The sequence below is a fragment of the Cydia fagiglandana genome, chromosome Z, assembly GCF_963556715.1.
Source record: "Cydia fagiglandana chromosome Z, ilCydFagi1.1, whole genome shotgun sequence".
Taxonomy (NCBI): Eukaryota; Metazoa; Arthropoda; class Insecta; order Lepidoptera; family Tortricidae; genus Cydia; species Cydia fagiglandana.
In genome coordinates, this window is record NC_085959.1 from 4,741,668 (window position 1) to 4,767,861 (window position 26,194).

Here is a 26,194-nt window from a genome sequence, read left to right on the forward strand (position 1 = left end):
CTGACACAATCAGAAGGCGTTTGAATGAAAATGGTATAAAATATCGCAATACATGTTTTACCGGTCACGCTCTTATCGTACAATAGTGTAAACTGAAGAAGTCGCGGGCAAAAGCTAGTAGGTACATATATCACAACCAACCCCTGGTAACAAGGTATTTTGTTACTAGGTTGAATAGAGATGGTTGTATGAATGTCTTAATTGCGAAGGCCGAAGGCCGAGCTCCGCGTAGGGCCGAAGGCCCGAAGCGTCCGGCAGGTTAGTGCTCGAACAGAGAACAATGGTTCAAGTGTCTTAATTGCGAAGGCCGAAGGCCGAGCTCCGCGTAGGGCCGAAGGCCCTAAGCGTCTGGCAGGTTAGGCGTCCGGTGGGTTAGTGCTCGAACAGAGAACAATGGTTCAAGTGTCTTAATTGCGAAGGCCGAAGGCCGAGCTCTGCGTAGGGCCGAAGGCCCTAAGCGTCTGGCAGGTTAGGCGTCCGGTAGGTTAGTGCTCGAACAGAGAACAATGGTTCAAGTGTCTTAATTGCGAAGGCCGAAGGCCGAGCTTCGCGTAGGGCCGAAGGCCCGAAGCGTCCGGCAGGTTAGTGCTCGAACAGAGAACAATGGTTCAAGTATCTTAATTGCGAAAGCCGAAGGCCGAGCTCCGCGTAGGACCGAAGGCCCGAAGCGTCCGGCAGGTTAGTGCTCGAACAGAGAACAATGGTTCAAGTGTCTTAATTGCGAAGGCCGGAGGCCGAGCTCCGCGTAGGGCCGAAGGCCCGAAACGTTCGGCAGGTTAGTGCACAAATAAGAGAACAATAGTACAAGTACTGAAGGCTTGAAGCGTCTGGGAGGTTAATACACAGAACTATAGCATAAGTGACAAACACAGAACTATAGTAGGTATAAGTGTCTAAATGCGAAGGCTGAAAGCCGAGCACCGCGTAAGGTCGAAGGCCCGACGCATCTAGAAGGTTAGTCCTAAAACACGGAACTTAAGTTTCTTCGGCGCCCTCATACTAAAATGATTACTTGACTTCGCATATTTTCTAAGCTAGGGGTTATACCTCTAGAGTGTGGACAGGCCACGCCTTGCATCATCAGTTGTCAAGTTGGAGGTCATTTGTAAATGCCCCTACTGCCTAATACTTCAAATCCTACCTACTTTGAAATTAGAACTTTATTAATCTTGGTAGTTAAGGCAGGCAGTAACCCTGCAGCATCAGAACTGATAAGTTAGGAGGACAATATGAAACGTAAATGCCTCTACCTAAAACATAGAGCACTACTTTAAAGTTAACACATTCTCCAACCGGTCGGTTACGGCAGGCAGTAACCTTGCATCATCACGGTTGAGGAGTTGGAGGTAATTATTAAATGCAAGTTGCCCCCGCTCAATACTTTAAATCCTACTTTAAAATTAGAATTTTCGCAATCCCTGCCGCTAAGGCAGGCAGTAACCCTGCAGCATCAAGACTGATAAATGGAGGTCATTAAGAAACGTAAACACCTCTACTTAAAACTTAGAGCACTACTCGTAACTATAAAAATGGCATATACTCTAACCTGTCGGTTACGGCAGGCAGGCACCTTCCAGCATCACGACTGCAGAGGAGTTGGAGGTCATTATGATAGTTATGCGAGTGCCCCTGCCCAATACTTAAAATCCTATTCTAGAATCAGAACTGTATCAATCCTGGTGGTTAAGGCAGGCAGTAACCGTGCAGCATCAGAACTGAAGAGTTTGAGGTCAGTAATAAGTCACTAAGGATTTGTTTCGTAGCAACAATAATATAGTTAGTAAATAAACTAGCAAGTCTGTAATACTCTCGGTTAAGGTAAGCAGTGTTTCTGCAGCATCAGAATTTAAGGTCCAGGGTTGAAAATATTGTAAAAAGTCATTGTCACGGGGACTTGATACGGATGTCAAATTTCATCGAAATCGGTTAAGTAGAAGTGGTCGAAAAATCGATTGCAAGATTTGAAGCACATATATTTATGTAGATATATACAAAGAAGATACGGGGTCAAGCTACATAAAACCGTTAATAAAAAACTGGTCAAGTGTGAGTCGAACTCGCGTCTCAAGGGTTCCGTACTGCACTAATTTTAGAACAAGCGAACAAAGCGAAGTTCTTACATTCAACTTGGAACACACGGCTGGCTAGTTGCACGGCCAGGCATTTGCATGTTTTTAAATGAGCTATACGAGGATAGTTAATTATGCAATAACTTACATAGGTAAATTTGTTCTAATTTAACCAAAACTTTGTTCAAGTATTACAAATATTCGCGGAATGAAGTGTAAGGAGGTGAAATGGTACAAAACCTTTTTTGTTTCTCTTTTACGAGAACTCTTTAGAAAAAAAATGTAGATGTCAATTCAAACCCGTCATTTATTTTAAAGATATCGCCCTTCAAACAAATTATTTCGGAATAAACGTGCGACCATGGAGCAAATTGAATATCGTGCCGAGATAAAAATTTTATCGAAGCAAGAAAAACCACCGCAAATTATAATTAATGAAATGAAAGCCGTCTACGGGGACCAGTGCCCTGCTAAACCATGATTTACAAGCGGCATGGCCTCTTCAAACATGGCAGAGAGTCAATTGAAGACGACCCTCGCCCAGGATGGCCGATTGAAGTCACATCGTCGGATATCGTTCAAAAAGTTGAAAAACTCGCACTAGAAGATGCTCGACTTAAAAAGAAACAATTAGCTGCATTAGTTGGTGTATCAGATACAACAATTTTGAGGATCCTACATGACTATCTTGGCATGACGAAAGTGAGTGCTAGGTGGGCACCGAGAATGCTCAAAAAGCAGCAGATGCAACAACGAGTTGAAGCATCGAAACAATTTTTGGATCTGTGCGGTGACAATCCTACCCACATATTGGAACGAATTGTGACTGGGGATGAGACTTGGGTTCATCATTTTGAACCTGAGTCGAAACAAGAGTCGATGCAGTGGCATAAGAAGGGTGCACCACCTCCGAAGAAGTTCAGGGTATCAGAATCGGCCGGAAAGGTGATGGCTACCATATTTTGGGATTCAAAAGGAATTCTCATGATCGACTACAAGGACAAGGGTGTTAACATAACTGGGACATATTATGCAATGCTATTAGAAAGACTACGTGAAGCCATTAGGGAAAAAAGGCGGTGAAAACTATCAAAAGGTGTGTTGCTGTTGCACGACAATGCACCGGTTCACAAGAGCCATGTTGCGACTGCTGCTCTTAACAGTGCGGCTTGGAATCGCTGGTTCACCCACCCTACAGCCCGGATCCGGCCTCCAGTAATTATTATTTGTTCCCAAATTTAATAAAATAACTACGAGGAAAAAAATTTGTTACGATGAAAAAGTTAAGGAGGCTATTTTGGCTCATTTTGAGGGCAAAGGTGAAAAATATTTCTTTGACGGTATACATGAGTCGATTATAGTCGTAGTTCGATTGTCACCGCACAGATCCAAAAATTGTTTCGATGCTTCAACTCGTTGCATCTGCTGCGGTTTGAGCATTCTCGGTACCCACCTAGCACTCACTTTTGTCATGCCAAGATGGTCGTTTAGGATCCTCAAAATTGTTTTATCTGATACACCAACTAATGTAGCTAATTGTTTCTTTTTAAGTCGAGCATCTTCTAGTACGAGTTTTTCAACTTTTTGAACGATATCGGACGATGTGACTTCAATCGGCCGTCCTGGGCGAGGGTCGTCTTCAATTGACTCTCTGCCATATTTGAAGAGGCCATGCCGCTTGTAAATCATGGTTTAGCAGGGCACTGGTCCCCGTAGACGGCTTTCATTTCATTTATTATAATTTGCGGTGGTTTTTCTTGCTTCGATAAAAAAATTATCTCGGCACGATATTCAATATGCTCCATGGTCGCACGTTTATTCCGAAATAATTTTTTTGAAGGGCGATATCTTTAAAACAAATGACGGTTTTGAATTTCCATCTACATTTTTTTTTCTATAGAGTTCTCGTAAAAGAGAAACAAAAAAGGTTTTGTACCATTTCACCTCCTTCCACTTCATTTCGCGAATATTTGTACCTTCCCTCGTACGTCATATTGCGCGCTTGTAGAACACAATCGCATATTAATTAGCATCCTTGCTTCCGCAGCCACCGCCGCTGCCAGCCGCCGACATGCAGGACGAATCAGAATCACCGTTAGATCTACTACCAGTTTCGCAGCCCCCACCCGTCGAAGCAAACGAACCACCGTTAAATCCGCTACCAATTCCGCAGCCACCACCGCTACCGCCCCCCGACATGCGGAACGAAACAGCGCGGCTGGAGACGTTTAACAGTTGGCCCTTGATTTTTCTCTCGCCTATAGATATGGCGCGTGCGGGCTTTTACTACCTGGGCCGCAGCGACGAGGTACGCTGCGCCTTTTGCAAAGTTGAATTAATGCGCTGGCAGATAGGAGACGACCCCGTCTCCAAGCATCGTGGATGTATGCCCCTGTGTCCCAAGATCAACCGTGGCAAGGCTAAGAGGAGACTAATCTACACCTATCCGGCACATCCCGAATATTCCCCCGAAAGAGCCCGTTTGAAGACCTATCGTGACCTTTGGCCGGTGAGCATGAAACAGAGGCCCGCCGAGTTAGCCGACGCGGGCTTCTACTACACCGGCAAGGGGGACTGGACGGTGTGCTTTAATTGCGGCGGCGGACTCAAGGATTGGGAACCGGAGCATGTACCGTGGGAACAGCACGCCCTGTGGTTCTCAGAGTGCGAGTACCTACTATTATTTAAGGGACGCATGTATGTACAGCGTATTATCTCAGAGGCCTGCATGAAAGACGACACATCCGTGGCCGCGCAGCGCCAACACTCACCTCCTCCTTCTCAGGAAGGCCATAATAATAGTCTGTGTAAAATTTGTTTGGAGGGCGAGCAGAACGTGTGCTTTGTGCCGTGTGGCCACGTTATCTCTTGCGCCAAATGCTCGATTGAAATTTCTAGGTGTCCAGTGTGTCGATGCATAATCGATAAGCGGGTTCGCATTTATTATTAAATTAATAAATTTATTGTATACGGACACTATTTTCTTTTCATTATTTTTCTCGATATTTCCTCTCTGGGTTTTGGCCCTAGATGAATATTTGTTTTATATGAGCTCAATATTACCAGTATCGGTGCCTGTATGTTTTTGCTTTTTTTGATATAGTTACTTGTTTTTAGGGTTCCGTACCTCAAAAGGAAAAAACGGAACCCTTATAGGATCACTCGTGCGTCTGTCTGTCCGTCTGTCCGTCTGTCACAGCCAATTTGCTCCGAAACTACCGGACCAATTAAGTTGAAATTTGGTACACATATGTGACGTCCCATGGGTAAAGGTACCTTATGGCGGTTGCCGCTTACGCTGTTATTAACGCCGCTCCAATATTATTGCGGCGCTATGCGACGTAAGCGCCAGCCGCCATAAGGTACCTTTTGCCGTGGAACGTCACATATGTAAGTCTGTGACCCAAAGACGGATATGTAACGTCAGCAAATGAATTTTAAACATAGGGGCTACTTTTGGGGGGTAAACGATAAAATTAAAAAACAAAGTTTTGAAAACTATATCGTGTTACATATCAAACGAAAGAGCTCATTTTGAGAATCTCAAATATATTTTTCTTATAAATTTACAATAAAACGTTTAGAAGTTATTCAAGAAAATAGACAAAAAATGACCATTCCCCCCCCCCTCTATCTCCGAAACTACTGGGTCTAAAATTCTGAAAAAAATACACAAAATAGTCCTTTACCTAAAGATGTCAGGAAAACCTATCAGAAATCTAGAGTCAAGCGTGAGTCGGATTTAAGAACAAAAATGCGGTTAACGTTTTTTTAGGGACACAGCCGCAATGGTTTAAGTGAAACGTGATGTAGGCAGCTATTGCGAAGGCCCTAGGCCGATATCCGCATAAGGCCGAAGGCCCGAAGCTCCCCAAAGAGGCGTGCCTTTAGCTTCAAGCGAGAGTCGGACTGAAGACAAAAAATGCGACTAGGCTGTATCTGGCACATAGTCGCAATGGTACTTGTAGTACAGTCAACAGCAGAAGTTGCTAAGCGGCCGAGGTGTTCAAAATTACCCTGACATGCTCTTATTGTCTTAACTATAAAGTCGCGTCCAGATCATTTTAAACCACTCTCCCGCTTAGCAACTTCTGCTGCTGACTGTACTGATTGATTGGGTTACTATTGTTACGTGTTTTAAAAAGCAGTAGGTATACAGGGTGGCTAAAAAATAAACTAAGTGTATTCCCGTTGCCAACGTGCAACCTTGAAATCGCGAAGAAATATTTGGCTGTTTCATACATTTTGGCTGGTCCGTTTTCTATGGGAGGATACTTCTATTTTCGCGATTTCGGGGTTGGTCCCATACTAAAAGTTGCTCAGTATAATCCCAAAACCTCCTTGGGTACAGGAATACACTTATTATTTGGTCGCCCTGTAGGTATTATCTCTCTTCGGCCTTCGCTTTTAAAACACTTTCGGAAGTTGTAGGAAGCGCGACCCGTCGGACGCTCGAGTTTTCAGCTCTACGCATTTGGACACTTGTAGGTACTATTGTTCGGCATTTAATCTTCAGAGATGTAGAGATATGCCACCACGCCAGAAAACTTCATGTTACATCTGGTTTTTGATTGACCCATTCGGGTTTTTCAAGACGTTTCACTCACGTCACGTTTCACGTACAAAAATATTTTGAAAATTGTGTGATGTACGGAACCCTTGAAACGCGAGTCCGACTCGCACTTGACCAGTTTTTTTTATAAGAACTAACGTTACCTTAAACAGCGTTAAAAACAGCGCTACCTACCTACTAACGCCTACCATACAAAATTGGCAACAATAAACGCAAAAATCAAAACGATCAGACAGACACAGATAATTTATTTTTCATTCCTTACAATTCTCAAATGGGAGAGGGGTTTAGATAGTATATTCTCGTAACCGTGCATAAATTAGGGACTTTAACAAGAAACATAAATATATGATATGACGTATGTATTGTATCATGGCTCCTCTACACGATGGGCCAACGCCGGCCACTCCAAGGGACGCAGCCATGCGGTAGAATGAGATAGCAACATCACTTGCTCCCTCTAACGCATAAATGCGTCCCTTGGAGTGGCCGGCGTTGGCCCATCGTGTAGAGGAGTCATCAAACATTTTTTTATTGAGGAGTAAATCTTTGATTCGGTTAAATTGTGTTGTAATTAATGTATAAGTGGATGGCGCTGGAGCTAATATACGGCGGCGTTGCATGAACAAGAGATTTCCTTTGGCAGAATTGGTCCTTAGGACCCAGGGATGGTTTCAAGAAGTGGAGCCACCGTGATTTTTGATGTAAATTTTTAGGGGGGGGGGGCTCTCAACTTGATCTTGATATCTGTATCATTTAAGCTACTAGGTCAAGTTTGCTATCGTTTTCGTATAAATCAGGGGTGCCGAATTAATTTCTGATATATTAATGACACCATTCCGAAGTAAAAACACATAAAATATGAAAAAAATACTTTTTTTTAATTACTCTTCACGCTTAAACTTCTGAACCAATTTAGTTAAAATTTGGTGCAGAGATAGTTTGAGTCCCAGGAAATAACATAGCATACTTTTAATCTCAATAATCATCCCTTAAGGGTGTGAAAAGGAAGGAGGAAATTTGTATGGGGATTCAATAACCGCTGAACCGATTTAGATAAAATTTGATATAGAGATCGTTTGAGTCCCAGGGAAGAACATAGGATAGTTTTTATTCCAAAAAAAAACCTTATAAATGAAAGGTAAGGTGTAGGATTGTATGGGAAATCAATAAACGCTGAACCGATTTTGATGAAATCTATGTCTATGTCTACTTCTTTGATTTACTTGAAAATGATACTAAACTTGACTTAGAATACCTAAACTTAAAGAATTATTAACCTCAAACGTCGCAGACGCTTAAACCCCCCCGACCTGCATCAAAAATCTGGGTGGCTTCACTTCTTAAATCCATCCTTGGGTCCTAAGGACCAATCCTGCTAAAGGAAATCTCTTGTTCATGCAACGCCGTGGTTGACCATTTTTTGCTCTGAGAAAACACAACTATATACGGGGTCAAGCTAAATAAAACCGTTTAAAAATTGAGCATGATATGCAGATTCAAAAATGGTATAACACATGTACCTTCCTGCAAAAAAATAGGAATTTATATCTTTCGAAAGCCTCATAAAAAATAAGTGAAAACTAGGAAATCTGCAAGCCGTTGCGTAATTTTTTTTCACGACAGGTGGTCAAAGTCGATATTGATGTTTCGCTGTGAATTTAATTCAAGATTAAACCAGCACTTTTTTTTGTATTTTACATTGTTTATCGATAAAATACCTATTATGTTATCTTAATTAACTATTCATGAAGTCGTACACATGAAAAAAACTAACTTCGAGACCTTTCCTAGTGCACACTGGCACTAACAATGTTCAAATGGTAAAAATTCATGAAAAACCTTAATTTGGCAATAACTCGAAAACCGTGCCACTTTTACTGGGGTCATGTTCAGTTGGTTTGGGTCCTCTTGGCCTGGTCTACCTCCAGTGTCACTGTGACGTGTACAAATGACTGTGTGTGTGTGTGTGTGTGTGTGTGTGTATGGGACACCCTGTACAAAGACAATGGATACAGGTACGGGTATGATATTTGTGTGCAATGGAACCAAAGTAATAATTAACGCATTCACTGCAAGGGGTGTGGCCTAGGAACAAAACTTGAAATATGGTGAATGCACATGCGCATTGGGGGCAGTCAATGTGTTAATCTATATATACATATATGTAAAGCTGTTATATTGGTCTGGCTAAAACTCTTAAACGGCTGGACCGATTTGGTTAATTTTGACATTGGATTATTTGTAAAAGTCTACGGAAGGTTCGAACGGTAAGAAAACAAAACATTGAAAAATTCAGAGAAAGATAGTAAAAAGTTCCGTGACGTGCCAAAAGGTGACATAATATAGATAGGTGATACGAAGTTTACCGGGTCAGCTAGTATAGAATACAGATAAGGGTAAATAAAACAAATATTGTTTATCACAAAATATTTAATTCTAAAATACTCTGATATAATTAAGTTTATACAGCCATAAACATAAGTAAGTATAACACAGGCTGGTGCAGTCGGCAACAAAAGTATTTTACGCTTTGTTATTTTTATGACATCATTACCGCGCTAGTGCGGCAATTAGCACTTTCCGTGATTATATCGAAAATATAAAGGGCCATACCATATGTATGTAAAACGTTGTACGATACACGTGCGAATAGATAATTCGCAACGAGTCGCGATAAATTAAAACACGACCGAAAGGAGTTCCTACTTTTCGCACTTGTATAGTAATTATTATTACGTATGACTCGATTTATAGCAGTATGAATTTCCTATTAAAAAATCCCTCGAAGTACCTATGTTGTTCTTATGTTTGTAATTCAAATAATATACATCAATCGCCAACTGTTACCAGTGAAATTATTTACAAATACATCTATTCGTACACAGTAATACATTTTTACACACCATCAGATCGTCTTACGTCATGTCTGCCCGTTCATGGCACATTTTCATACAAATTGTTTTTTCATACAAATTCAAAATAAGAGCGTGACTTGTACTACTCACGAGTCGATTTAATTAATATTACTTTGTACCACACGTGGAAGTGTCAAAGGACAATCAAATCACCATAAAATTGCTAACGTAATTTTACAAAACGGTAAATATTGTAACTTTGCCCATCTTTGTCGTAATTACTAATAACTAAATATCATAATACCTTTTAATTCTTTATAAATCAACTGAGGTGAAAATGAGAGTTTTCTATAAAGAAACGTTGCGTTGGTCATCAATGGAATGTACCTAATTCGAAAAAGCTGACGTTGATTTTATCACCAGAGTAAAATACAAGAAGTAAACGTACCTAAGCCGAATACGACATATACCCGCCACGCCCGCATATACTTGGTAGCCGTGACGTATAGGATATAGCCGGACCATGCTAACTCTGCGTGACGTATAGGATAGAGCCGGGCCATGCTAACTCTGCGTGACGTATAGGATGGAGCCGGGCCATGCTAACTCTGCGTGACGTATAGGATAGAGCCGGGCCATGCTAACTCTGCGTGACGTATAGGATGGAGCCGGGCCATGCTAACTCTGCGTGACGTATAGGATAGAGCCGGACCATGCTAACTCTGCGTGACGTATAGGATGGAGCCGGGCCATGCTAACTCTGCGTGACGTATAGGATAGAGCCGGACCATGCTAACTCTGCGTGACGTATAGGATGGAGCCGGGCCATGCTAACTCTGCGTGACGTATAGGATGGAGCCGGGCCATGCTAACTCTGCGTGACGTATAGGATGGAGCCGGGCCATGCTAACTCTGCGTGACGTATAGGATAGAGCCGGACCATGCTAACTCTGCGTGACGTATAGGATGGAGCCGGGCCATGCTAACTCTGCGTGACGTATAGGATAGAGCCGGGCCATGCTAACTCTGCGTGACGTATAGGATAGAGCCGGGCCATGCTAACTCTGCGTGACGTATAGGATAGAGCCGGGCCATGCTAACTCTGCGTGACGTATAGGATAGAGCCGGGCCATGCTAACTCTGCGTGACGTATAGGATAGAGCCGGGCCATGCTAACTCTGCGTGACGTATAGGATGGAGCCGGGCCATGCTAACTCTGCGTGACGTATAGGATGGAGCCGGGCCATGCTAACTCTGCGTGACGTATAGGATAGAGCCGGGCCATGCTAACTCTGCGTGACGTATAGGATGGAGCCGGGCCATGCTAACTCTGCGTGACGTATAGGATAGAGCCGGGCCATGCTAACTCTGCGTGACGTATAGGATAGAGCCGGGCCATGCTAACTCTGCGTGACGTATAGGATAGAGCCGGGCCATGCTAACTCTGCGTGACGTATAGGATAGAGCCGGGCCATGCTAACTCTGCGTGACGTATAGGATGGAGCCGGGCCATGCTAACTCTGCGTGACGTATAGGATAGAGCCGGGCCATGCTAACTCTGCGTGACGTATAGGATAGAGCCGGGCCATGCTAACTCTGCGTGACGTATAGGATAGAGCCGGGCCATGCTAACTCTGCGTGACGTATAGGATAGAGCCGGGCCATGCTAACTCTGCGTGACGTATAGGATAGAGCCGGGCCATGCTAACTCTGCGTGACGTATAGGATGGAGCCGGGCCATGCTAACTCTGCGTGACGTATAGGATAGAGCCGGGCCATGCTAACTCTGCGTGACGTATAGGATAGAGCCGGGCCATGCTAACTCTGCGTGACGTATAGGATAGAGCCGGGCCATGCTAACTCTGCGTGACGTATAGGATAGAGCCGGGCCATGCTAACTCTGCGTGACGTATAGGATAGAGCCGGGCCATGCTAACTCTGCGTGACGTATAGGATGGAGCCGGGCCATGCTAACTCTGCGTGACGTATAGGATAGAGCCGGGCCATGCTAACTCTGCGTGACGTATAGGATAGAGCCGGGCCATGCTAACTCTGCGTGACGTATAGGATGGAGCCGGGCCATGCTAACTCTGCGTGACGTATAGGATAGAGCCGGGCCATGCTAACTCTGCGTGACGTATAGGATAGAGCCGGGCCATGCTAACTCTGCGTGACGTATAGGATAGAGCCGGACCATGCTAACTCTGCGTGACGTATAGGATAGAGCCGGGCCATGCTAACTCTGCGTGACGTATAGGATAGAGCCGGGCCATGCTAACTCTGCGTGACGTATAGGATGGAGCCGGGCCATGCTAACTCTGCGTGACGTATAGGATAGAGCCGGGCCATGCTAACTCTGCGTGACGTATAGGATAGAGCCGGGCCATGCTAACTCTGCGTGACGTATAGGATAGAGCCGGACCATGCTAACTCTGCGTGACGTATAGGATAGAGCCGGACCATGCTAACTCTGGACGCCATTTGCAATGACGTGGCAATTGTCATTAATATCAAATTACCATGAAAATTTGATGTCTATAATGACACTCCCTCACTTTGTTCTGTTCGAATTGGTGCAAAGTTAGCTTAGACGGCCTCTAGTTTTGTACCTGGGCAAAGTTTACAAAAGATGATAATTATAAATACAGATAGCTACATAGCTCATATTAGGATGGTGTTTAGCAAAAATGTGTCATCCCATATCCATTTTGCAATAAAATGTCAACTTTATGCGTAATTTTTTTTAAGTTGACATCTTATTGAAAAATTAATGTGTGTTGACACACTATTGCGTATCAGCATCCAATTTATTTATTTAGTAAAGAGCGGAACACGATGATTAACTTCAATCTAGTCTTACATAACTTAACCTACAATATGTACAGTGGAGAATAACTGCTTAGGTTCTAATTAAAATCTAGTGTAAATAAGAAATACAATATGAACTAAAAAACAATAAGAACAGATCAAGGTAATCATAGTCGTAACGTTTACATATACTTTTACTAAATACAAGCAGGTACCTAAATAATAAGTATTTCTTATGGCCTCTCCAAACGTCACCAATAATCGCATGCCATATGCAATACATTACTGCATTTGGCCGACCGATTGAATTCGTTGCTCCTATTTAGCCAGCAATTACCGCGCACGAGTTTATATACCATAAGAATCCGGCTACCGAACTGAACTCGCGCACAGCGGCCTCAGCGTCTGCGCGGTACAACAACTGTTAAGAATCGAGCCGGGGGTCGACCTCGATTGGTTCCTTTAGAAAGACGCCCACAAGGCGTGATATCCCTTTCTAACGCACGCGCGCGCATGCTGTCTCTGTCACACGCTATATATGGATTATGTTGCAACGTTTGTAGAAGTCCTTATCAACCTACATAAGATATATATGTATTTGTATTTAATGGTGACAACAGAAATTTTCTTGAAATAACATCGATTCAGAATGTAAACATATAGGTACAAGATGATGGCCGTCATTCATGAACCACATTCCACAGATAAAACACAGTTGACACGTGATTTTGGAATTATTCGAAAACAGTGTTGCTAACCCGCGATTTTTCAAATTTGCCGCCTTTTGCTACTAACAAGATTTGCTTGACCAAGTATAATTGCTTAAAATAATAAACAAAAAGTACAAAAATTTGCCCGCGAAAAGCTAGTGAGCGAAATGCAACGCCATTAGTCGAAATGCCACCTGACGTCACTTGTTTAAACAAATTGTTAAGACCAACCAATAGTGAAAGAGATGGCATTATAACCTGACTCGCCACTAAGTAGCAAGCGCCAGTTGCGTCCACACCGAGTGACGTCATCAGCTCTGTCGAATTCGCGCCAAAAAAATATGAGTGTTTAACCGCTCAAAAATTTTCAACTTTTTAAATATTTTTTAATAATATTATGGGTAGGTTTATAAAAGTATTATTATTCTTTCTGGTGTCGTGTTCAACCGATATAAATAATGATATAAAAAAAATTTAAAGTCACGCACGAGGCTAATAATTATAACATAGAAAGTAAAGTTCGTTATATCTCTTATTTTAAGGTCTAAACATAATTAACAAATAACAATTGTTTAAATAGCTATTTGGTTCAGTACTAGACTTTGAACAAAGCACCGTCAGTCTAATAAATACCTTCAGTTTTTCCTTTACCATTAAGAGTAAACAAGTAAGGCACTTATATATATGTATAAGTAAATAATTAACACATTCATTGCCTTTGCTACCCAGCCACAAAAATTTCGTCATATAAATAGTTGGTTTGTTAACTAGTGCACGACACCTTGCACTTTGTGACTATGCGCTGAAACTTGGCACAGTTGATTCTTAGCTGGTCTTGAGCAGAAACAGACCGGGAGCCGTCGAGAGCCACGTCTCATTTAGTGAGGGGGAGGGGGGAAGTTCAACGCTGCCGCGCTTTACTCGGAGCAACATTTCTCTAAAACTATACCTATTAGGGCATGTGATATATCATTTTCGGATAATTAAGGATGAGGAATCTATTTTTAGAACAAAAACAATGGACTTTCTATAAAAAAAAAACTGCTCAAGTTCAGCTAAGAACCAAGTGCGCCAAGTTTCAGCGCATAGTCGCAAAGTGCATGGCATACAACGGCGTGCAGTAACAAACCAGCTAAAAGCAGTAGTACCACGATCCCGGCTATCGCGTCGTCCGACCTGGGAATGAAATCATAAAATACCCGATAGTCGGGTTTTCAGCACTGAATGTGTTAATACATATTATATCATAGGTATATATCTAAATAATCTCACTTCCACTGACGGATAACATTGCCACTGACGGATATCAGACAAATTTTAAGCTTTTATACCGTCTTTGATGTCTTTAGTGAAATATTTATTTCACTAAAGACATCAAAGACGGTATAAAAGCTTTGCGATCCTAATATAACGAAATAACGGGACTTTTTCTATGAATTTTCTATTTTGGGAGAAAGCGGTTTCCATTAACTAAATATTAACAAATCACTTTGATTTTGATGTCGATCGCTTCGCTTCAGGATAATATATTGTAGGTTAAGCTTTTTATTATTATTATTTACTTATTGCAAATTTTTCCAATCCGGCCCGCAGGAGCCAGGCTCCAGGGACTTGGCCCGCCCTAACAGCAGAAATACCCCCCCCCCCCCTCGGCGAAAGTTTCTGAGGCGCAATATGGCCCTCAGGTAAAAAAAAATTGGAGACCTGTTCTAAACCATGGAGAATGGAAAATATTTAATGGACATGGACGTAGAAGGTATTCTTCCCTCTTATGAGAAAAATATACGACAATAATTATAAGTAATCAGTCCAATAATACGAATATATAAGTAGCCAATTATTGAATTCTATTAAATATATAGAGTCATAATTGTTGATTCGTTACTACGTGGAAGGACAATCAAGAGAGACATGTTTGCATGTCGCAGTGTGTCTTGAAAACGTGTTCAATCAAAAGAGACATGTTTGCATGTCGCAGTGTGTCTTGAAAACGTGTTCAATCAAGAGAGACATGTTTGCATGTCGCAGTGTGTCTTGAAAACGTGTTCAATCTTTCAGAGTAGAAAACATATACATGTATACCTACTAAGTATTTTACAAAAAAAAATACTGATTCATATTTTTGACAACTGGTCCAGTTATCAAATATCATATGGACAAATTTGAGAGTCTTCACGGTATTACATGAATTTTATCATTAAACTAAATAACTTTTAATTACCTGCTTTACAATTTTACAGTATGCTAGTGCTAGGTAGTTAATTGATCCTAAATATAAATAACACTAATTAGCTACTTATGCTTTAGGTAAATCTATTTTACTTGGTAGAGATAACTAAGAATTTTTAGAAACTTGGTAGATGTGTCGTTCTGATGTTCACTAAATAATGGTCAAATACTAAGTTTTACGTAAATATGTATCGGAAAAACCGTTTCATTATAAGATCGATATACATATATATATATATATATACCTTATAAGACACTACCTTCTTTGTAACGTTAAACTGTACTATGTAATTATAAACAGACGAGCTTTGTACAAAGTCATGTCATCTTACGGTTGGTCACACTGCGCTTTGTTGACCCGACATTTTCCTCTACCAATAGGACTAGCACAGTCATTCTTAATGCATTCATCACACGATAATTATTTATATGATTTTGCCCTAAGGCGATAGTAACCGGTCAACATAACACAAATGACATTTAATACCTATAGGTACGTTCATCATCTACACTCTAACACCATTTCGACCCAATGGAAGCAATATTTAAATTACGGTGTCAAAAAAACCATTTCAGCCTTAGTTTAGGCGAATCATTCCAACCTTGAATTTCAGTGTCGTGAAAACGTCTAACTTTGCCACTTGGTGAATTTTTACAAAGGTAGGTAGGTAATTAAGTGACAGGGCAAAGTTGCGTTAAAATTGCGTTGCGTCAAATTCGATCATAGTTAAAGCAAGAAAATAACACATACAGTGCGAAATTTGCCTGTTTTAAGTACCTACCTCCCATACTTGAAACACGGATGTGATGGGCACAAACACACTAATGATTTATAAACGGCAGACTGAAACGATTTTTACAACTGCTAATACCTAGGCTTATGATTGTGCTGCGGACGATGCGGCGAATGCCAGTCCGGATGCCTCGGCTGGCGGTGATGGTGATGGTGATGGTGTCTCCTCTTGTCCCTCGGAGCCGGGTACACGTCTGCCACGACAAGTTCCGACCCGTCCTTCGGCGCTTCCCTGTCGTGTCTTCTCCCTTTAGCGCCCGTTGCTTCGTGCAGCTCTTCCCAAGCTTGCCTGTAGTACCTGTTCAGCCCCGAACGGGACTCTGATGACGAGGAGTCGAGGGAGGCGACCGTGTTGCAGTCGGGCGACACGTGGTGGCGGTACCGTTTGCCGTCGTGGTGCTTTCTGCAAGGATAATTATGGGTTACAACGGGAAGGATTGGTTTTAAAACATGACTGCGGATGCTTTGTTGTGGCCAGAACCTATCGCGTTTGTATGACAGGATTGTTTTATTGTGGCTTAAATATACGTAAGTGGTCATCACATTTAACCCATCTTAGGTATACTGCAAAATTACAAAAAAGAAATGAATTATTCAAATGTAATTTTGATATGGCTGTATTGTTGCATCCGAAACCATATAATAAAACCGTTGCATTTCAAGCTTTTTATGAGAACAAAAGATGTGCGTAGGCATCAGCAACTGTGCCTAACAAGAATCAGTATGTTGCCAAGGGCTTGTGCTCAAATCACGCGAGGTTCGACAGGGGGAGGGGGGGTCACGGAAAAATCACGATAGATCACGATGGGGGAGGGGGGTATAGGGTAATTCCGGGGTAGTTGGCCATAGTTTTTTTAGGACACGATAAAAAAATAAGTTTACATATAATTAAAGAAATCTTTATTCCTTCATAAACTTTGATCAATTGACTTTTGAAAATGAAACAAACAAATAATTATTTCTATTGCGATTAGCTTGAAACAATTTACAACTAGCGAGCGAGGTGTCCGGGAGTGATGACCATACCATTACAGGAGAGACGGCCATAACATAACTCATTATTTTAGTATATATTTAATTTTAATTATTATTCCCTTTTCTTCTCAATACCCCGTTTAGGCCACCGAATACCAGCAAACTGCGCACTCAATGCAATCATGGAGGAGAAAAGGATCGTGATATTTTTTTCCACATCTGCAATAGTTAGTTATCTTTCTAAATGAACTCCATTTTCCTTTTTTATTCGTTATCATTCATAGGGGGTATCGTCACTGATATTTGATAACCTTTGAAATACTTAATTCGTGATAGCTACATCTTCATCACGGTGTACCTTCACGGCCATATGGCCATAATACCCTAACTTGTACTGGCCATCTGGCCATCTCTCCTTTTCGTCCGGGAGAGAAGACCACGCCTAAAATCAAAACAAGTTGATACTTGAACTCCATTTTTATTTAGGTTATAACAAAACTACAACCGTATACTTTGCACCAAAAGCTAATAAACCATTCGAATAAGACACTAGCATCAGCACCATGTAAAATATGAACCCTCGAAGAAATATTAGCACTAGTCAAAACAATCAACAAGGATTTAACGTACATTTACAATTTTTTTCTCCAAAATTTTGGCCACATTCTTGCTTCCAAGCATGACGTGAAGCGTACTAAACAGGAACTAGCGACATCTAGCCATCAGAACCATGAAATATTTCGATGGGCAAACTCTCCCTTATGGCCATCTACCCCTGAATTACCTCGTAAGGAGACCTCACGTGTATTTTTCTACAGTGAACGAAACTATGAAAAAAAACCTACCACAAATGAGTAAATACTTTTTCTCGGTTTCGTTTAACACAAATCTTCACTTTGTACATCAAAATAGCGAGTCTATTTAACGAAAATAGAAAAATAAACAATATTTTCTATGTACAATACTATTTATCTTTAAATTAGGTGGAATGGAAAAAAAATTAAAAAAATACACGTGAGGTTGTATTGGGAGAAGAGAGGTAGCCAAAAACCTAACCAAATATCACCAAGGGGGAGGGGGGTCAAAAACCTAACCAAATATCACCAAGGGGGAGGGGGGTCAAAAACCTAACCAAATATCACCAAGGGGGAGGGGGGTCAAAAACCTAACCAAATATCACCAAGGGGGAGGGGGGTCAAAAAGTAGCCGAAATCACCTCGCGTGATTTGTGCACAACCCCCGAGTATAAGATATTCATTTAAGGAATAAAATAGAAGGAAACGTTGCGACGATGCAATGGTGTAGTACATCATTCTAAACGTTTGTGCGATACATGTTGTTCCTAAAAACAACGCAGACGTGTCGAAAACGTGCGTAAATGTATACGGTTTATGTACAAATATGCAGTGTTGTAAATCCGTGGCTACCATGTGCTTTTTGTGATTTTTCTTTGCATATTTTGTGTTGCGGTGAGCTGTCAACGTGTAGTTGCTTCAAGATGGCGTGTGAGCGAGCGGTGTTTGTCAGTGCGTGTGCAGTGGATGACATGATGGCTTTTATATTTGTCAAAGCGTTTTAGTTGTTTCAAGCGACTGCAACGTACAACGGAATGTACAAATTGCCTAGTCCGAACGCACGACGTCTCTATTCTTTATTACCTATAAGTATCGACTACGATACATGTAGGTACCTATAGATTGCGTTAATAAGGTACCTACGTCGCCGCTACCCTGCTCGTGTATCGATGGCCTTGCTAATTAATTAGACTTACTTAAAAACGATATCTTTACCTTTATACATTGTAGTGCTTCTGTTTGGCAAAATCAGCCACCATGTCAACCTTACGCACCGTAAACCTAGCGAAAGCACGTCGTTCATTTAAGCGACGCAACGAGCGACATACGAGTACTTATATCACTTTCTTCACTGTCACTTATCACGACATCCAAACTGACATTGTGTCGCTTGTCATGCCGTTGCTTAAGTAGTTGCCTAAATTGCCGACGAGCCGAATCCCTCGGTAACTTATGAATCACCAATAATGCTATCGAATAAGTATTAGGTACCCAAAGTAAAAGTACGAACAAAAAATCTGTGGTGAAATTTATCGTTAAATCTTTTAAAGACTTGTGACTTTCCTGTTTTTTCTTCTTCTTCTCTTAACCTTTTGATGGCTAGATGAGTAGTTACGTATTTTCAATTTATTACATTCATATGACATACCTACCTTCCTACTTATCACATGTTGCGACAAATTATCAAATGTCTTTCGGGCATTTTCACTTAAAAGTGTACCATTTACTTTTTTTCGAAAATCCATCAAATTTTGGGTTATTTCTCCTTCGTATCACGAGGACTATCGATTTTAAAAAGAAACAAAAAAACCGGGCATTTGCGAGTCGGACTCGCGCACGAAGGGTTCCGTACCATAATGCAAAAAAAACGAAAAAAAGCAAAAAAAAAAAAACGGTCACCCATCCAAGTACTGACCACTCCCGACGTTGCTTAACTTTGGTCAAAAATCACGTTTGTTGTATGGGAGCCCCATTTAAATCTTTATTTTATTCTGTTTTTAGTATTTGTTGTTATAGCGGCAACAGAAATACATCATCTGTGAAAATTTCAACTGTCTAGCTATCACGGTTCGTGAGATACAGCCTGGTGACAGACGGACGGACGGACGGACGGACGGACAGCGGAGTCTTAGTAATAGGGTCCCGTTTTACCCTTTGGGTACGGAACCCTAAAAATTGTCCTAAAATAAATTTCAGTTTTGTAACGCGTTTTAACATAGGTACATTTTGTATGGACCGTTACAAAGCTGACACCCAAAATTTGTATGAAAAACTGGGGACGCTTTTTTCTTTGTCTCATTCAATAGTACTCATGATTCCGAGTTCTAAAAGTTGATGGGTTTAGAAAAAAAATAATGTGACCATTTTTCCTGAAAATCCCCATATTACAGTTCAAACGATAGAACGCATTAAACCATCAAGCTTAATTGGTCGCTTGAGTCTGACTAAGCCAACTCTGCACAAACTTGGCAGAACAATGTGTGCAAGGGTACAGTGATGATCCATAAGCTTCCGACTAGCCCACAATTTCGCGCGACTCCCGGCTGAAGCTACTGGCGTATGAACGTATGGTGGCCGTTTACTGTCCTAGATAGATGCACAATTGGTTAATGACTGTCAATCAAATGATTACCTGAGGATACCTTTGCCGGGTGGGTAAAGTCAAGCAAAATGGACGACTCTGATAAATGTTTTACGTAGGATGAATTGAAAAATGGTTAGTTCGACTGGGCAAAGATATAAATAAAAAATTAAAAACGTGTATGTTTAGGCTGATGCGGCTATCACGAGAGGCAAACAGAGAACCAAATAATTGTGCTAATAGGTACTTCTCGCAATAACGAGCTGTAGCTTGTTCCGAAGATGTAAACGCATCCATCATACGCTATATAGGTCGGTGGAAGAGTTGTAAAGTGTAAGAAAAAATGTTGCCGAATTTGACAGTTGATGTAGATGGCGCTGTCTGGCTACGTATCGTTGTCAAAGTTGGCGTTTGATCACAAAACATAATATAGTCGAACCAAAAAAAGTCTGCAGCGGATTTAATAGCCCACGCAGTGCAAATGTCATTTATACGTCATAATTTCATAGAAGATTGACGTTTAAAATAGCACTTTCAATGCGTGGGCTATCAAATCCGCTGCAAACTATTCTTGGTCTGACTCTACGGGTAAGATTTTAACCACCAGCCATATTCTGAGTAGTGACTTTGTGGGTCATACCTACTGAACAACTTTTATTAAGAAACTAATGCTGAAATCGGGAAAAATGTTGGATGTTTTCTATGGGACAGCCAAATATTTTTTTGGCGAGTTCGGCATTGGTCCCATTGTAAAAGTAGTTCAGTGAGAGCTATAAAGTCTGGCTGGTGGTTAAAGCACATATTTTGCTTTTCCGCGCGTATTAATAATTTGAAATCGGAACCCCTAGTGTACCTACATTCGATAGCGTTTGCGTATTAAGTCTCATTTTGTATGGGATTTTGCACAGCGCAGGCGCACCAAACGCGTACTGTCACCTCACGCTATCGAATAAAATGTACACTAGGTGCAGTGATATCGGATCGGTTATTGAAACAATCTGAACATGAAATATACTTCTGAACAAAATAAAGGGCCGTGCAATCATTTTTAATTTTCATCTGTCAAATTCTGTCGCGACTTTTCCTTAGAGTTAACTTTCACCCGAATGCCACAGAACGCACGTTCCGAGCGTGAGCGCTGACGTTGACGTAAACGTTTCGTGGCCGCGGCGTTACAATCATTAACTCTCTGAGACCCCGCCAGTAGCTCAGTATGTACCTCTACAGCGGGTTGCTGAACCGTCCAGCGCGCACATGGCGGTGCGCGCGCGCGAACTCCCTCCTCCCAACCTGCTGGTCCGGGAACGGGAGCGCCAGCAACGAGCACCAGCGCGGCGCCGGCGCCGCCGTTCGTCGCGCGCCGCCGCTAACCAATAGCCGACGTATAGTTAAGGTAAATGTCGCTAGATGGTGTTGTTTTACAAATATTTGCTACGTCACCGCTAACCAGTGAGGACTGTACCTATGGGGTAGTTACTTTAGTAGTAGTTTACGTTACAAGGTGTAAAGGCGGGATTCCACCAGTCCCGTATGCGGCGCTGTGCGGCACAAGTACCTATATTCGGTACAAAAAATGATCGTGCTGTACAGTGCCGCACACTGGTGGAATCCCGCCTTAACTAGTGATCCAAAAGACTCGAGCCTTAAAGCTCTTTTTTTAGGGCTCGCCTCATCACTTGACGCCTAAAAGGCTAAAAGCCTATTTAGCTCTTTAGCCCCCGAGCCGAGTTATATTTAAGAGGCTAGACTCTTGGGGCTAATAACCTTATTAAGCCCCTAAAAAAAGCCTATGCTAAATAGCTAATAACCTTATTAAGCCCCTAAAAAAAGCCTATGCTAAATAGCTAATAACCTTATTAAGCCCCAAGAGTCTAGGCTCTTAAATAGAACTCGGCTCAGGGGCTAAAGAGCTAAATAGGCTTTTAGCCTTTTAGGCGTCAAGAGATGAGGCGAGCCCTAAAAAAAGAGCTAAAAGGCTCGAGTCTTTTGGATCACTAGCCTTCTTAACACTGTAATGCGCATGGGACAAAGACATCGGTAGCGTTAATGTCAGTAAACACGTACCTACACATAGAGGTAGGTATGCTATTGATTTTAAATCAAAATACGTAATTCATAATATGATCGCATTTAATAATATTGGGTGTCCCGTATGAAAAATACCTAACTATATGTAGGACTCGCTAAATTTCGTGTAAAGGTGACAGTCCATTTCCAACTGCAGCTGCACTACCGTTGCGAGTTTATTGTGCGACATTACTGCCGGGACAGTAGTGCAGTTGCGGTCGAAAATACGTTATAATCACCATGTTACGTGCAGTCGGTATCGTCATTCATTTTACTATGGAAATTGACGGTAACTCAGGCCGCTGTACTAGTGTCGGAGCAGAGGGCTTACCGCGAACCACGTTCGACGTGTTGCCTCCCTGTCACACTTACGTACGAATTTACAAGTGCAACAGAGATGCAACACGTCGAACGTGGTTCGCGGTTGGCCCTCAGTAGTGCAGCTGCGGACGGAAATGGAATGTTACCATAATAATCACATACATATACATACTTAATAAAGCATAAAAGTATAGGTAGAGAAAAGATATTCCCATTTCTTAGTCGGGCTGATATTAACAAACAGAAGCATATGAAAGAAGAAAAATATAGAGATATCGTTATCGTTAAAAGTTCATTAAATTTTAAGATGTAGAAAATTATTTGAAATACGTATTTTAAAGTTTAGTTTTATTGTTTGTTATTTATACCTAATAGTTATGTAAATAAAAGAGGGCCATTACATTTGCAGAATTTCTTTCGCCTGCACATAGAGTCAGACCAAGAATAGTCTGCAGCGGATTTGATAGCCCAAGCAGTGCTAGTGTTATTTGAAACGTCATACTTCTATGAAATTATGATAGTATAAATAACATTTGCACTGCGTGGGCTATCAAATCTGCTGCAGACTTTTTTTGGTCCGACTCTATTTAAATTATGACATCGAGTCTGAGACAGTGAGTGGGTTGTCAGATAGTTGAGGAGTTCTTGCATGATTATATTTTCTATATGTTTAGCATTGTGTATGTTGGGTTATTCTCGTACACAGATTTTGATTAACTACCAAAACTTAAGAATCTTTGTTTTTCTACGTGTGTATGACGCATCTACAAAATATCTAAATTTTAATTTTAATATTACGAACACTGACAAATATCTACATTATTTACTATCTTTGCCACGAGTATTAGTGTAGTACATACTTAATACTGTTGTTTCTATCACTTATTAACCACTGTAGAAATCACAAACCTCTCCATTAATAGATTTTTAGTGTTAGGTACGTATATGCGACGTCCTACGGGTAAAGGTACCTTATGGCGATTGGCGCTTACGCTATTATTAACGCCGCTCCAATATTATTGCGGCGCTATGCGACGTAAGCGCCAGCCGCCATATGGTACCTTTTACCGTGGAACGTCACATATAATACCGGTGGAGTAGTCAATGCCATGATCATCCGGTGGTGATCGACAGACCGGTGTCTGTCATATGAATTAGTAGTAGTACCTATGACGGTTTAAGCAATTCATAATAAAACATTAATTATTTTATTATATACTGTGATTCAACCTCTACAACACACGATTCAAAGTCAACTCACGCCGACTCCGTTAAAACTCACCTCCGCACCAATATGACGATGGTAGTGATGATCGCTACAAGGAAGACGATCGCGCCGAACGCGCCGAGCGCGACCACGGCGCCGAGGTTGAGGCGCGCGCCGACCGTCTCCCGCCGTTCGCCGTCCACTGATTGGGGCACGTTGACGCGCGGCGTATGCTCGGCGCGGATATTGTTGCCGCTGCCTAGTATCTGAAGAGCCGTTACAGGTGTTTCATAAAAATAAATTCAAACCAATGTTTAAGGTTCAAAATGTGAGGATTTTCTGAACGTGATTAGGGGTCGTTCAGAAATCATGTGGCAGTTTAGAGGGGGGGTAGGAGTAAGAAAAATATCACGATTGATCATGGAGATGTGTATGTTTTTGTTGAATGAGAATGAGTACAGCGTCTAGTTATGGTATTAAATTATAATTTTGCTCAATAAATTAAAGTTAATTTATATTATGTGTTCCGTACTCCACATCGGATATCTTCATTGAGAGAGTAACGCGATCGTTGACCAATGATGCCGCTAGCGTCTATGTAGTCGCTCCGCCCCACGCCGTGACGTAGTTCCGCTTCCACTTCCTGCGAACCGTTGCTCGCTTCCCGCCACTCGCCACCGCCATGACATTGTTTCGTCGACCGTCTTGACCGATGGTCCGCAAATATTTTTTGCGTATATTTTTGCAGCATGGTGCTTTAACATTTCCGATCCAAAGCTCGGTCGATTAAATAGTGAGATATGGCAGAGATCGCCACTATTAGTCTTTTGGCGGTCTCGCGATCGAAGTCATCGAACGGTGCTTTTCGATTCTACCCACTTTTTTCTTGCTAAATTAATTTTCACATTCCATGCTGCTAAAATCGTTACCGTTAACTCGCATTTTCGAGATCGAAGTAGGAAGTGCGTCAGTGGTTTTTGTTAACAAGTGGTAACAAGTCGCTCCGCATCGGAGAGGGAACGTGCGGTCATCGTGCCTGCGGCGGCGGGGGCGGCGCCCGGGCGGCGCGGCGGCGGACGGCCTGCGCGCGCTGCTTTCGGGCGCCGCGCTTCGCTGATAAGGAGGTTTGGATTGTCTCGAACCATCCGGTGAGCCAGTTTAAGATATTCTAATTTTATTGGCGTTCAGAAGTTACTTCGTCACTCGCGGAGGGTTCTCAGGCAGTAGCCTGGGAGTACCTCGTGTTGTTAGTTGCGGCGCGACCGGGGCGCCCCGTCCCCCGGCGCGGGGGCGCGGGCCCGGCGCCCGCCCCCGCCCGCGCGCGCCGCGTCTTCTGCTGTCGTCCCAGGTGACTCCGAGACACCGCGACGCTGCGGGCCACGGGGGACGCCTCCAGTCCGCAGGACTCGGCGAGACGTCACACGCCCGCTCCTGTTACTGCAGTCGCGGTGCGGACGCCTCCAGTCCGCGGGACTCCGAGAGACGTCACACGCCCGCTCCTGTTGCTGCAGTCGCGGTGCGGACGCCTCCAGTCCGCGGGACTCCGAGAGACGTCACACGCCCGCTCCTGTTGCTGCAGTGGCGGTGCGGACGCCTCCAGTCCGCGGGACTCCGAGAGACGTCACACGCCCGCTCCTGTTGCTGCAGTCGCGGTGCGGACGCCTCCAGTCCGCGGGACTCCGAGAGACGTCACACGCCCGCTCCTGTTGCTGCAGTCGCGGTGCGGACGCCTCCAGTCCGCGGGACTCCGAGAGGCGTCACACGCCCGCTCCTGCTGCTGCAGTCGCTGTGCGGACGCCTCCAGTCCGCGGGACTCCGAGAGACGTCACACGCCCGCTCCTGTTGCTGCAGTCACGGTGCGGACGCCTCCAGTCCGCGGGACTCCGCGAGACGTTACACGCCCGCTCCTATTGCTGCAGTTGCGGTGCGGACGCTTCCAGTCCAGCGGGACTCCGAGAGATCCGCGTGGCTCTGCGCGTCACACGCCCGCTCCTGCAGCTGCGGGCGCATCGCGGGTGGATCGCGCCAAGGTGAAGGCGGACCGCTTCTGCGTCCCGACTGCTCGAGCGGAAGGAAGGTAAGTTACGTGTAAGCAGTGGAAAGACTACGAGTACAGCGACGATCGCCGCGTTGGTTGCCGGCCGTCATGACGTCGCTGGTGACCTACGCGCCGGTGGTGGCCACCACGATGGCACCGCCGAGGGCAACAGCGTCGCCGTGATGATGCGTGCAACTACGAGCCTAGCCATCGGCGCCTCCCGTGCCGGTAACGTCCGTCACGCGCACCGGCGCCTGTCGAGCTGGCCGCCACGACGGCGCCTCTCGCACCTGAGCCTGGCGACGGTGGCCGCCATGATGGCGCCGCCCGCTCGATGACACCGCCTGCCCCCCGAGCTGGCCGCCACGATGGCGCCTCTCGCATTACGCA

General features: G+C 43.2%; 1 protein-coding gene and 1 long non-coding RNA gene across 2 annotated transcripts in view; one reads left to right on the forward strand and one right to left on the reverse strand.

Moving 5' to 3' along the window:
- The window catches only part of LOC134678783 (uncharacterized), a 101,711-nt gene that overhangs the window by 17,584 nt on the left and 57,933 nt on the right, over nucleotides 1-26,194 (forward strand). The window lies entirely within an intron of this gene.
- Nucleotides 14,673-26,194, reverse strand: part of LOC134678730 (CUB and sushi domain-containing protein 3) — a 105,406-nt gene continuing 93,884 nt past the window's right edge. The window contains exons 11-12 of the mRNA XM_063537402.1: nucleotides 23,842-24,032; nucleotides 14,673-16,443 (exon numbers count right to left, since the gene is read on the reverse strand). Of these exons, the coding sequence (XP_063393472.1) occupies nucleotides 16,113-16,443; nucleotides 23,842-24,032 (522 nt within the window). The 3' untranslated portion in view covers nucleotides 14,673-16,112. The remainder of the gene's footprint in view (nucleotides 16,444-23,841; nucleotides 24,033-26,194) is intronic.